Source organism: Pelobates fuscus, chromosome 9, assembly GCF_036172605.1.
Source record: "Pelobates fuscus isolate aPelFus1 chromosome 9, aPelFus1.pri, whole genome shotgun sequence".
NCBI classification, from domain to species: domain Eukaryota; kingdom Metazoa; phylum Chordata; class Amphibia; order Anura; family Pelobatidae; genus Pelobates; species Pelobates fuscus.
The window spans coordinates 143,765,928-143,780,929 of NC_086325.1; the positions used below are offsets into that span (position 1 = coordinate 143,765,928).

Sequence of the window (15,002 nt, forward strand, 5' to 3'; positions counted from 1 at the left end):
TGCAGTCCAAAACATCTGGAGTGCCAAAAGGCATCACTAATCTCTGCTGGTAGCAGACTGAGAATTAAGACAGACAGACCATGGACCAGAACGAAGAAGTCAAAATATATTTTAGTATCACGATAACGAAAGCAAATACACTCCTGCTCCAGACAGTAAAATACAACGGAATGTTAATAGGGGGTTGGAGGAGGTCATAGTGGGTCACTATGTGTTTCGAGAAGCCTTGTACCAAGTCTTTTAGGGTTATGCAGCAAAGTCTGAATACTAAGTTAATTTAAAGTGAATTTCAGATGTTGGCCTCAATAGCATATTTGGAGAGTCATCTATGTTTGAAACTTTTTAAAATCTTGCCCATTTGTAATTTTTTTAAAAAGTAATGCTTTTTCCACTCTTGCACACACGAGGGCGATGTTCTCTAAGATATAACCACACTCAGTCAGTCAATGGATTCTCAATGAATATTTTATTATGAATAGAACATCCAACATTAATGCAAGTAAAAAGTGAAGTAAAAATGCAAATACAAATGTACAAAAATGCACTTTGAGAAAAATCAAAGGCAATACAAAGCTTTTTGTAACATGTGCCACTGGAAATTTTCCACTGGAAAATAGAAAATACAAAAAAAACTGAACAAAAGAGGACTTTTATCAAAGTGTCCGGTTCTAAAAAGTAGTGCAAAAAATTTAAATGGGGAGGAGTCATCAACAGAACGTGCCTGCTGGTTCCATTGTGATTGTCCCAATTTTATACGGTTATTTACTAAAAGTGAGAACTTGAAGTGAATTTCAAATTTAAGGCCAGAGTAGGCGATCTGTGGGCAGAGCCGAGTTAGAGATTCTTTTCAATTCAGCTATTCTGAATTTAAATTTAAAATTCACTTTAAATTCACCTTGAAATGTCACTATCCTGAATAACCCTGTAAATATTTCAGGCCACTTTTTAGAACAGGACCCTTCAAATCTTAAGTTATCTTTAAAGGGACACTCCAGCATCAACACAACTTTAATGCATTTGGTTTTAACATCATCATAAAGGAACAGCCTAATCACCATAACCACTGCATGCTGTTGAGGGTGCCATCACAGAGTCCTGGATCAAACTGGTTCTGAGGGGTTCCCCGGGCACATTTTTTTGGCCCCTTGCTTGTCATAATTTACAAGTTAATTTCCTCAAAAAGCAATATCAGTTTCATCCATTTTGGACTACAATGATAGTCTGCATATATTAGCAACTAACACTTGGGTTATAGGTTTAAATCCCGGCATGGTTGACTCGGCCCTTTCCAAGGTAGATAAAATGAGTACCATTAAATTGGGTAATAGTAACAAACCCCTGGATGTTGGGCTAAGGTAACATCCCCAGGATGTACTTAAATACCAGAGTAATCTGAATGTACCTTTCCTGGTTAAATACTTTAATGGCGAACAATAGGCATGCAGTGGTTATAGTGCATAGCCTATCCCTTTATATTTAAGGGGATGTTACCTTAGCCCAACATCCAGGGGTTGTTAACTATTACCCAGTTTAACAGTATTTGTTTTATCTACCTTGGAAGGATGAATCAACCATGCAAGGATTTGAACCTGCAACCCAAGTGTTAAAAGCATTTAGTCGGAGTTTAGATTCCAATATATGTATTTGTAAATATATAATTCAGCAACTTGTTTTTATGCTTTGGGCATAAAATGTTTTGAACATAAAATTTTTAAAAAGCCACTGCTTTGGGATATAATCCCACTCCCCCACCCCCTCCTCATTGCACAGTGCCCATGTGACTCAATCCTAGACAACATGCCTATTTTTCCATTTTTATTATTATTTTTTTTTTCAATAGCAAAAAAAATGTATCAAACACATATTAAAAAAAGTATTTTATTGAATAAAAGATTTTTAAATTGATATCTATTTGCACCATCCACAGACTATGACTTGAACGCTAAAGCATTAAAAATACAAACCTGTATTCCTAATGCTTTAGTGTCCCGGTCTCTAGTGAGATTGCTCGCCCCTCTTCGTGTGAGCACAAACAGTTGTACTAGCGTTTATCCAAACGTTCCCATGGGAAGGCATTGATCAATCCTTTTCTATTGGGGCTTCCGAATCACGTGTCAGAGTTTTACTCGGTCAGTTCTGTGAAGGAGCGTCTAGTGGCCATCAATAAGACGGCCACTATAGGTGGTCTTAACACTGCAAGGTCAACATTGCAGTTTATAAAAAAAAAAAAAAAACTACAATGTTTTATATTGAAAGGTGAAACCTAGAATACCACTGCACCCAGTCTACTTCATTGACTTTAATAGTCCTTTAATGCACCTAGCCTATAGCCCAGGCATAGGCAACCTTTGGCACTCCAGATGTTTCGGTCTACATCTCCCATGATGCTTTGCCAGCATTATGGGTGTAAGAGCATTATGGGGGATGTAGTCCACAACAGCTAGAGGGCCTAAGGTTGCCTATCCCTGCTATAGCCTATTCCCAATACAGTGAATTGAGAAGCAACACATTTCAAGTCAAAATATCCAAGCAGATAAATAGAATTAAATCATAATAATATTTCCAATTTTTCTAGTTGGGACGAATGTTTGGGATTTATTCATTAAGCAGGAAACTGTGGAGAATTGTCAAAGGAACCAGAATATAAGTTTGGTCTCCTATGGGTAAATTACATTTTTCTCCTATTTCGTTACATTTCATCCCAAAAAGGCAAGGCTTCTGGCAGCAGGAAATATATAACAGTCAAGTCACAAAATCTTTACCTACACCATTTTGCTCATATCACAAACCAACTCTTGTAAGATCTGCTTGAAAATAAAAAAGGCATTGGCAAAGCCTTTACATTCATGACTTTATTTAGTACTTGTCACTACCAACACCTGCATCATATTTTTTTTAAATTATCCTTCATGCTGGGATGATTCTCAACTTGGTCATCTGAAAAGGCACACAGAATTTCAGATCTCTGGGGTGTTGCGATTACCAATAGGAGGAGACCGCGAATAATATCTGCACCGCCATCGAGAAACAAGGCAGCTGTGCAATGCTGTAGGCCACGGAGCGCGTCGGTGCTTTCAAAGCCAGCACATAGGCTGCCGTGTGGATTACGCGGCAGAGAAAGAAAATTCGGAAGTGGCTTCTGGCTATGGTAGGGTTGGGATCCAGCACGGAGTAGATAGCCCCCAAAAACAGGAAAGGAAAAATATTCTCCATATCATTGCGATGCGCTCTGAAATATCACAAAGAAAAAAAAAAATAATAATTAGGGAATGAAATTAAACACTTGTTAGAATTAAGCAAAACACAAAAAAAATCAAACGTTTTTTAAGTTTGAATAAAACGTAAACATTTTAAACTTTATACAAACTGGATGCCGGAGACTATTCACTAAACTGTGAATTGAATTCTGAATTGAAAATGTTAGGTAAAACGAGCTGATTTGGGAAAAACAAGTCTCCAACTCAATATTCACTTCTTGCATATTTTAGCCAAAATTGTGAATTTTTGGGCTTTCAATTACCAACATTGGCATTTATATAGCGCTGCCCTATTCCGGCGTGCTGTATTATACTGTAAGAAAAGGGAAATTTAAAGGGACACTATAGTCACCAGAACAACTGCAGCTTATTGAATTTGTTCTGGTGAGTAGAATCATTACCTTCAGGCTTTTTGCTGTAAACACTGTCTTTTCGTTGAAAATGCAGTGTTTACATTACAGCCTAGTGATAACTTCACTGGCCACTCCTCAGATGGCTGTTAGAGATCCTTCCTGGGTTATGGCTGCCTAAAATGTATCCAAACATTCAGTGTCTCCTCCCTCTGCATGCAGACACTGAACTTTCCTCATAGATATTCATTGATTCAATTCAGCTCTATGAGGAGATGATTGGCCAGGGCTGTGTTTGAATCATGCTGGCTCTGCCCCTGATCTGCCTCCTTGTCAGTCTCAGCCAATCCTGTGGGGAAGCAATGTGATTGGATCAGGCCACCACTTCTGATGATGTCAGCACACTTTTTTTTTTTTTTTTAGTCCAACAGCATGCAGAGCTACAGCTTCTGGCTTGAATACAGTAATATTTCTACTATATTTCTGGAGGCATGAGGGGCCCAAGGGGGCTAGATGGTGGTTTTAACACTATAGGGTCAGGAATACAGGTTTGTGTTCCCAGTGGTGTATCCTGGTTTTGTGCTGCCCTAGGCAGGCCAAAACTCAAGCGCCCCCCGCGCCACCCACAGCCAACCCTTCCCTCCGCCCCGCATTCTAAATACACACACACACACATTCACTGACAGAAACACACACACACTAACAGACACACTCACACTCACTAACAGACACACTCACACTCACTAACAGACACACTCACACTCACTAACAGACAAACACACGGTCACTAACAGACACAAACTAGCAGACACACACACTCACTAACAGACACACACAGACACAGTCAGACACACACACACACACAGTCAGACACACACTCACTAACAGACAGACACACACTCACTAACAGACAGACACACACATTCACTAACAGACACACACACACATTCACTAACAGACACACACACATTCACTAACAGACACACACACACACTCACTAACAGACACAGTCAGACACACTAGGAGACACACACAGTCAGACACACACTCACTAACAGACAGACACACACTCACTAACAGACAGACACACACACTCACTAACAGACACACACACACACTCACTAACAGACACACACACACACTCACTAACAGACACACACACACATTCACTAACAGACACACACACACATTCACTAACAGACACACACACACATTCACTAACAGACACACACACACACATTCACTAACAGACACACACACACATTCACTAACAGACACACACACACACTCACTAACAGACACACACAGCCTCCTAACCTTTGGGAATGCTGGGGGGGGGGGGTTGCTGGGCGGGCGGCACGGGCAGGCAGCTGGCGAGGGAGCACTTCCTCTGAGCGGTCTGCTCAGCTCCCTCGCGCGCCGCAGAGTGAGGCTGGGAGCCGGAATATGATGTCATATTCCGGCTACCAGCCTCACTCTGCGGCGCGCGAAGGAGCTGAGCAGACCGCTCAGAGGAAGGGCTCCCTCGCCAGCCGCCGGCTCGCCCAGCATGTCTGTTAGCCGCAAGGCTAACAAGGCATTTGCCCTGGGCATTTGGGGGCGGCATTTTTTGCCGCCCCCTGGAAAATGCCGCCAAGGTAAATTCCTTGTTTGCCTCGCGCCTAAAACGCCCCTGTGTGTTCCTGACCCTATAGTGATCCTTTAACAATAAATGAGACCATTACAAAATGTTACAGGAACATTTTCCCCAAACTGGAAATTAGCCAAATCATGGCATTTTAGGACAAAAAAAAACCCCCAACAAAACAAAAAAACTAAACCTAAACTGGGAAAAATAAAATAAATCTATTTGTCCAGCTGGACTATATTAGCTTAACATCGAAAATCCCCAATGTGAACAAGAAATACATTTGTTAAAAAGTGTTTTGCCCCTAGAGGTGACATGTGATAATTACAGAATTAATTAACACTCCAGGCACTATAACAACTTAATCGAAACAGTGACTCCCTATTCATAAAACTAGTTTGAAATAGGTATATTTATTTTCGAAACCACTTTTATGAAAGAGGAGTCACTAATGGACTGAGCGCGTCAGCTGACCGCTCGCAGCTATTGAGCGGCGCCTCTGCCGAATTCTGCAAGAGCCTTCCGGTCTCCCTATTTTGAGAAAACAGAAGGACAGAGAGAGGCAGGAGGGTTTGGAGCTAAAACAGAGACTTTGTGTTTAAACCGTTCGAGAACTGTTTAACCCCTTAAAGTGAGCAAGCACCATGGATGTTCTGGCACCATAACAACTTAATTTGATAAATTTGTTATGGTGCCCAAACTGGTTCTTTAAGCTGTGTTATCTCTCCACTTTCTCTCAGTAAACCTCAAACTGGGAAGTGAGACACATTGTATAAACAAATTAATATAAACATTGCCTGGAGCAGATCCCGGTTTCCTTAATACACATGCACACATTGAGTGCTTTCTATATACACAGAGCTCTGCTGTGTGTGCACAGGACAAACACGGGATTGAGATGAGCCTGCATTTCTTACATTTCTACCTGGAATGCCTATAGGGCATACAGTGCAGGGCGCTACAACTTAAAAATCCAAATCATGTCAAATCAAAATGGGAATTTAACAATGAGGCCAAAGTAGTCAAAATGGATAAAGAGCAGAGTTGGGAAAGGTTTAAGAGTTGGCTATTTTGGGTCTAAACCTTTGAATTTCCTGGTCAATTTTTCAAAATTCTAATTTCAGTAGAAAAAAAAATATATTCTTTAAAGGGTCAGTTAGGTCGTAATACTAGCATCACAGAAACAAATTCAGACATGCAGGCAATGCTGCGGGACACGTTTTCAACAAAAAGCCCTGAATCATATGATAAGCCAGGTGATGACAGATGCAGGGAGACAGACACAAAGTGGTAAATTGATTCACATACAGTTTGTTAGGATGCTCCCTATCGGTCTATAATTACCCACCACCGTGAGGAACATGGCCTTGGTTTGCTAGATCTGCCATGGTTTATGTTTTCCTCCCACCAGAAATCTTATTATGGCATCACATCTTTACAAAGCTCTCAGCAACTGCAAAGGAACCAACAACGTGGAGTTGGTTCCATGGGGGGTGTTGCGGTCTGGTTTGGGCGACTGGAGCCAACAGTATAGCATTACATTGTCCAAGCTGGAAACCATGCATGAGTAGGCTCCTTTCCAGATCATTTCCTGCCAAGGTCATATGTGCCTACTGGAGGGCAGTTCATGAAAAATGATGCCGAGAAAAATTTAGAATTCACATAACCATAGTAGAGCTGGCACCCTTGTGCCCAGTGTGAAATGAATTGACTAATCATGGCGGTTCCTTTGGGATCACAGTCCTAGAACATGCAAAATTGATCCACATATAGGCCATCAGCAAGTAGGACAAATTACAAATCTCTCTTTGCATGGTAGGACCGGGAAAGGCTACTTTAACAAAATGAGAAATAGGGATATAGACAGAAACACAGATATACACTCAATGAGATACATGCATTAACAGATACATACAGTGACACTACGAAACTAAACACAGAGAGAAATATAAAGACGACACGTATTTATTGCCACCTTTCTATGGGTCCTGGAGCACCTACAATGGCTGTACAAAAGATAGTTCCACCCATGGAATGGAGGGCAGGTCTTACAACTCATCTTCACTGGGACAGTAGCCCAATCATAGGACAGTCCCACTAAATTCAGGACACTTTGCAACTATGCAAATTAAAGCAAGGCCCCCAGGCCACCAACATACATCGTTTGTGAACTTCTGCCTCATATTATTCATGTACTGCAGGACATTTCCACATGGACTGCTGGCTGCCAATTTCAATGGCCTCCTGGCTTGGACTGGCCCAACAGAACATGTCCAGGAAGATGGCCATATTTTAGGCTGATCAGCTGATAAATACCGGTAAGTGTTGATGCCCTTGGAGACGTTTACAAGTGGCTGCCGGGTGAGATAAGACAGGGCTCCTGACATAACACAAACACCAGTAGTCATTGGTGCCAATGGAGTTGAGGGAAACAGTCTGTGTCTCTTAGCCATGCACAGATATCGCAACCTCAGCAGCCTCCATCTATCAAAATCGATATCAAAGCAATTCGCAAAGGACCACCTACACAGATCTGGGATCTTTGTGGGTAAAAACGTATTACTGGGCTGCCAATGTCACGTGTGCTGATGATACAACTAGCCCCCAGCAGACACACTGTACACCCAGACTCCTACCACCATGACCACTTCAAATCACTGAAGTGGTCATGGTGGTTTTTAAGTAATCCTTTAACATAAATGTCAGACATCTCTTTGAAGTTAGCATGACAGCATGTATATTTTAACGAAAGCTCATCCATGCACGGATTTGGTATGTGTAAATGCTGGAGAGATATAATCAGTAGCAGTGTAAGAAAATAATAGTATAATGTTTATTTTTATCTGATCAGCAAAACGCTCCGGGAGGGGGCCGCAATCAAACATACAAGATGAATGATTAATAAACAGCCCCTAGGTCTACAGTTAGGATTTTACAGTCTTACTGTATGTTTACTATGGGAACGGAACCTTCGATGAAATCTTAGCTGTCTGTGTGTAATGAATCAGGAAGCCATGATTGTGATGACTGGTTTATCCAACAGAAAGGAGTTAGTCCTTGCTAAAAAGAAGGGATAACAAGTGGCTTAAAAATGCTACAAGGCGGGGGCGGAGCCTGACGCCAAGCCGTGCGGACACACAAAGCACAAGCTCCTGCCTGGCGGGCAGAAACCGGGGTAAAAGCGACGGCTACCTCGCCCAAGGACCACCGAGGGTGCACCACCCTCGTCAGGGGTGTGCCACGGACCCGATCGAGACCACCCCGGAGCCTGTCGGAGCTACAAGAGCGGGAATCCAAGTGCGGCCTACTGGGATTAGGGCCGGGGAGAGGCAGCCGCTCTCCCCGACACCCTTAAGAGACCTCGCATCACCCAACCCCCCCCCCCCGGACCGGTGGGGGACATCGCGGTCCATACTGGACAATCTGACAGGCAGAGATGGCAGCTGAACCGACCACACAGCAGGCAAGGGCACCAAACTGCCAAGACACAACTAAAATGGCCACCCAGCGCAGGCCTAACAAACGGAGTACCTGCGCCCAGCCACCCACATACCTCCTGGGGGCCTTAGACCAGATCTGCGCAAGCTTCTGGGCCACACTGCACAGCCACGGAGTGACTCTCCAGCTGGCGGTGAAAACTGTAGCATCATGGGTCCGACCCACAACGAGACGCCGCTACTACAGATACCTACCTCAAGCTCCCAGGACAGCCATCCGGCGACGTAGATATCTGCGATCCCCACGGCGGGAAAGGGCACCACGATACTCCCCCTCCCAAATACACATAAGCGGAATAGCCTACCAAGCACATCACGCAAGCACCCCACCTCACCTGAAACTCTGCATCAAGCGCTGCACGACCCAGCTCATCATAACCAGCGCTGCACACCAAGCAATCAAGCGGCTGCACATTCTACAGGTCACTACAAGAGCAGACTCCCAACACAGAAGCACCAAAGACAGGACATATCAAGACAACACGAGAGACTTCCCTGCTATGGGCATAGGCTGAAGCCCTCACATCCATGTCTAACGGCGGGCACACCGCTCCAGCATCCTGGGAGCCCCTTCTCAACTACCACTGTGTGGACAATAAGCACCTAGTATTTACTGATAACATAGATACTAAGCCCTTATGATCCTCAATTACCTGTAGCAGACTAGCTAAGCTGAATGATTGACAGGGAGATCAAGCATCAATTTATTTACCTGACCTAGATGTATTCTTGTTAATATGCATAGCTGTCTCGCACTCGTTACACATGTTCCCCACTGTCAGTTAGATAAGCCTAATTAAGCTTAGGAGCCATGCTGCCGGCACACTGACAACAGCCTAGGCCTGCTTACACTACCATGCCCCTAGCTTGAGCCACTAAATGACACAAAGCTTTGCCTCAACACTAGACGCACTTGCCCAGCAGAATACAAGCAGGGTCAGTCGTCAGCCAGTGAAACGCGCGCTAGGAGACTAACGCTGCCATTGTAACACCAGACAGTAGTACCAGTATTCAGTTAACGCTATTGAACTAGCAACATTACATGTATAAAACTTACACATAAGCAACTTGACACAAGAACAATTTATCATGTTAAGATAAAATAGTGCAAGTATTGCCATGTACCCTTCTGTTTGCCGTCGGGGTACCACCCGCACGTTCAGATTTATCTATGCACTGCAAAAATAAAGAATTAAAAAAAAAAAATGCTACAAGGAACAGTGGTATCTAATGGAGGGTCTCGCTGTTTATTCATTTCCATTGTTTTCGCGCTCTTTTATTGATGTAGGAAAACATATCGGAAGAGGATTTAGTTCTGGGAGGTAAAAATCAATGCAACATACCGTGTTTCCCGAAAAATAAGACCAGGTCTTATATTATTTCCTCCCCCCCCCCCCCGAAAAATGCACTAGGGCTTAATTTCGGGGGAAGTCTTATTTTGCAGAAAAACGGTAGCAAGCAGGTCTACGTTCGGGGAAATTCCCCCAAACAGACGAGTTCAATAGTGCATGGAATCCCGCGTATCTATGTTCGGGAAAACGTCCCCGAACATAGATTACTTTACTCGCGAATGGAATCCTGCGGATCTATGTTCGGGGAAAATTTCCCGAGCATACGTTAGCAAACAACTAGCTACTAGGGCTTATGTTATGAGCATCCCCAGAAAATAAGCTAGGGCTGATTTTTAGGGGATGTCTTACTTTCGGGGAAACACAGTATAAGCATCATAAATTGTAACAATATGCTAACTTATTGGAACTAATTTAAAGGAACAATGTAGTCACCCAGATTACTTTATCTTGATGCAGTGGTCCTTTTATGTTAACCTTTCTATCTAAAACTTAGTTTTACATTCCAGGGTTAAATCCATAAGTGGCTGTCAGAATTCAGATCAGGACCCAACGCAGAGAGGTGAGCAGCACCAAGGAAGATTTGATGCTGGGAAAAAAAAAACAAAACTTTTTTTTTTTATTCGTTTTTATTGCATGTTGGGGATGGGACACCTGGATATAACTGGGGACATATATAAAAAAACAAAAAGTTTTAACGCTATAGTGTTCCTTTAAAGGGATACTAAGCAACATAGAACTTAGAATAGGTTTTGTATTATTAAAGGAACACTCCAGGCACCATAACCACTATAAATACTTCATGTCAATTAAGTGGTTATGGTGTCCAGAGTACCCTGGCGCCTTCATAAGTATTAAACCATGTTCAAAACGGTTATTATTACTATTGTCATTTATAAAGCTCCAACAGATTCCGCAGCGCTGTTCAACTCTGAAGTGAAGACCCCTGATATTGGCTGCCCTCAGCCTATCACTGCTTCCACATTTACAGCAGGAGAGGAAGCAGGATTCTGGGAATTCACTTTGTCTGAATACAGTTTAACATTGGAAGGTAAGGCGGCGCTGGGGGACTCAGGGAACCATAATTACTTAATGAAGTGTTTGATCCCCAGAGTATCTTTTTAATAGTTTTTGAGTGTAAAAATCAGGGCTTTTCCCAGTCCCTGCAGAATGCGGACTACACTTCTACATGTTTAATGACGGTAGCAATTGGTGGAAGTGCTCATCATTCTGAAATGAGCTCAATTAGATATTTCTCAACATTCCGCAGTATCAGTTTGTGACAGTCATTCAGCCACAAGGCAGGCTGAGTGTCACACATGTTGGTATCTTTGTCAAGTCATAGCATCATGTATATCATTTAACTATATCAAAGACAACAAACCATTGCATTGTCATATGACTAATCATTACTTCGTTATTAACCCAGTGTTGACATTATTTCTTAGAAATAATATTCAGTATGTCTGCTTACTGTGCAGCAATCGATAATCAAGTTGTCTAATTTCACATCAGTGAGATCATCGAAGATACAGTGGTTTCACAGGATCCATCCCAGACCGGCAATGCATGCACTACTGTACAGGCAAGTTTAATCAGTTACCACCACTACAACACTGCTGACATATCTTTGCGATAAAATAGGCTTTCCTCATGGCAAAAAAAATAATGTTGCGTGTGTTTTCTTTGTTTCTTTTAAATCCATTAAATTGAAAAAAAAACAGACACTATAGTCAACAAAACAACTTTTTGTCATTTAGGAGTTAAATCACTTTTGTTTCTGTTTATGCAGGGTCCTTCAGGGTCTAACAAGCTATTAACATTGAGATTAGAAATATTAAATTAAACAGACAGTTTAATTAAGGCAGTACAAACATTAGATCTCACTTTACAGGAAGTGTTTAGGAAGGCTGTGCAAGTCACATGCAAGGAGGTATGTCTAGGGCTGCATAAACAAAGTGATTATTAACTCCTAAATGGCAGAAAATTGAGCAGTTAGAATGCATGTGCTGATTTATACACCAAAACTGCTTCATTAAGTTAAAGTTGTTTTGGTAACTATAGTGTCCTTTTAACAAAAAAGGTTGGAGTGTAGTCTCAAAGTACCGAGTGAGTATTGGCATACCTCCCAAGTGTCCTTATTTAGGAGAGACAGTCCCTATTTTGGGCACAAATACATCTGTCCCACTTTTCTATCGTAATATGCCACTTTTCTAGGAGCTCCATATTGTTAGTGTGTCTGAGTGTATAACAGAGCTCCACAGCAATAATACAGTAATTGGTTTATAAACCACAATAACGGTGTTTAGAACTCGGTGTACATAAGATCCATTAGTTGCATAAATTGTGAGGAATGTGTATAGGGCACTAAGAAGGCTGAGCCCGGGGAGTACATTATTCAAACTACCAAGAGCCACGAGCATCTAGGCCGATCCTTCTAGATCTGGATATTGTTTGTTAGTTTAATGAAATAAGAACATTCCAGCCGTTACATTCCTCTTACCTGCCAAAAACTGAATCCATTTAAAAACAATCACAAAGTTGCAAGCCTTTCCTTTATTAGAAACCCTGAACTATTTTATTACAGACACAGCAGAGCAAGACAAAAGGTTCCTGTCAGCTACCGAGCTAAAATCCTTCAAGGGATCAGCGCAGAAGGTTACAAAAGGAGCCAGATGAAAAGAAACATGTTCCAAAATTACTTTTTTGGCCCAAACGATCAATGTTTAACAATTCACGGTTTAGTAAATAAACCTTTACATGTCACATCTGGCCTGCAGATTTCTTTTCCACATTTCCTACTTTATGTTCGACGTGGGATTCCTCAGAAAATAAAAAATAAAACAAAAATTCAGGTCATAGTTAAAAGTGGCTTTAAGTAAATGAAATGCAAAAATAAATACATTTAAAAATAATCATAAAATCAGGACAGCCCGTGTGCTGAATGATATTACATGAATTGTAATACCCTACATCTTATCCAGTGGAGCAGATTAGTGATGTCCCGAACGGTTCGCTGGCGAATAGTTTCTGGCGAACATAGCTTGTTCGCGTTCGCCACGGATGGCGAACATATGCGATGTTCGGTCCGCCCCCTATTCGTCATCATTGACTAAACTTTGACCCTGTACCTCACAGTCAGCAGACACATTCCAGCCAATCAGCAGCAGACCCTCCCTCCCAGACCCTCCCACCTCCTAGACAGCATACAATTTAGATTAATTCTGAAGCTGCATTCTTTTTTTTGTGTGTGTTTGTGTTTATTATACATTATCCGCCATAGCCAGTAACCTGTGTTTATTATACATTATCCCCCCATAGCCAGTAACCTGTGTTTATTATACATTATCCTCCCCATAGCTAGTAACCTGTGTTTATTATACATTATCCCCCATAGCCAGTAACCTGTGTTTATTATACATTATCCCCCCATAGCCAGTAACCTGTGTTTATTATACATTATCCTCCCATAGCCAGTAACCTGTGTTTATTATACATTATCCCCCCATAGCCAGTAACCTGTGTTTATTATACATTATCCCCCCATAACCAGTAACCTGTGTTTATTATACATTATTCTCCCCCATAGCCAGTAACCTGTGTTTATTATACATTATTCTCCCCCATAGCCAGTAACCTGTGTTTATTATACATTATTCTCCCCCATAGCCAGTAACCTGTGTTTAATATACATTATCCTCCCATAGCCAGTAACCTGTGTTTATTATACATTACCCCCCCCCATAGCCAGTAACCTGTGTTTATTATACATTACCCCTCCCCCCCCCCCCATAGCCAGTAACCTGTGTTTATTATACATTATCTGGTGTAACAGTAGTGTACATTTAAAAAAATAAAATAAAGGGGGCTGGTTGTCACCTTTCGGGGACCTTTGGTGTTGTACGTGGCTGGGTGGAGGAAAAGACCTTCAATGACATCAGTGAGGACAAGGAACGGGACATGGCTAGCTTGGTATCCAACCTTGTGCAAATGGGGAGTTTGCGGTTGTGCAAATGGACTGTTTGCGGTTGTTTGCGGTGCGTTAAACGGGGAGTTTGGTCTGTCACTGTGAAGCGGGCGTAACCCTTACACTACCTGATCGATACAACATCATACCTGATGTTTTAAAGCACGTTATTCCAAACAATTTAGGAATCTAAGGTGATTTATGCCCTTTATGGATTTAAACCAGACTCTGCATCAACTATGTAATTTTCCATGGGAGTTTTGCCATGGATCCCCCACCGGCATGCCACAGTCCAGGTGTTAGTCCCCTTGAAACAACTTTTCCATCACTATTGTGGCCAGAAAGTCCCTGTGGGTTTTAAAATTCGCCTGCCTATTGAAGTCTATGGCGGTTCGCCCGGTTCACGAACATTTGCGGAAGTTCGTGTTCGCCGTTCGCGAACTGAAAATTTTATGTTCGCGACATCACTAGTGCAGATAAACAGAGGACCCCAGTGTATCCCTCTATACCAGGGCTGTCCAACCTGCGGCCCCCCAGATGTTGCTGAACTACAACTCCCATGATTCCTTCAATGAAACAGATAGCCAGGGAAGCATGGGAGTTGTAGTTCAGCAACATCTGGGGGGCCGCAGGTTGGACATCCCTGCTCTATACCTCTCTTTCAATTATAGAGACACTGTAAGCACCATATTCACTACAGTGCTCTGTAGTAGTCATGGTGCCATCAGTCCCCCGGTGCCATCCTGTGGTTTACCCGTTACACGTATCTGTCTCGGTTGGGAATCTAAATTCCTTCTGGTGGAATTTTTGTAGAGGGTCCCATTTGACCAATAGCGTTAAAGTTGAATTAAAATTAATGTTTCCAAAGACAGAATAATACTGGATGGAGAGTTAGAGACTAAGAGGCGGAACACCCTGTAGCTGTGGAGGGACCCAGTATTGTATGTCATTTAGT

At 42.3% G+C, this 15,002-nt stretch overlaps 1 protein-coding gene across 1 annotated transcript in view; it reads right to left on the reverse strand.

Annotated features, from left to right (window-relative positions):
- Window positions 1-2,644: 2,644 nt before the first annotated feature.
- PTGES (prostaglandin E synthase) overlaps window positions 2,645-15,002 on the reverse strand; it is a 55,182-nt gene continuing 42,824 nt past the window's right edge. Inside the window, exon 3 of the mRNA XM_063431438.1 lies at window positions 2,645-3,229. Coding sequence (XP_063287508.1) covers window positions 2,980-3,229 — 250 coding nt within the window. The 3' untranslated portion in view covers window positions 2,645-2,979. The remainder of the gene's footprint in view (window positions 3,230-15,002) is intronic.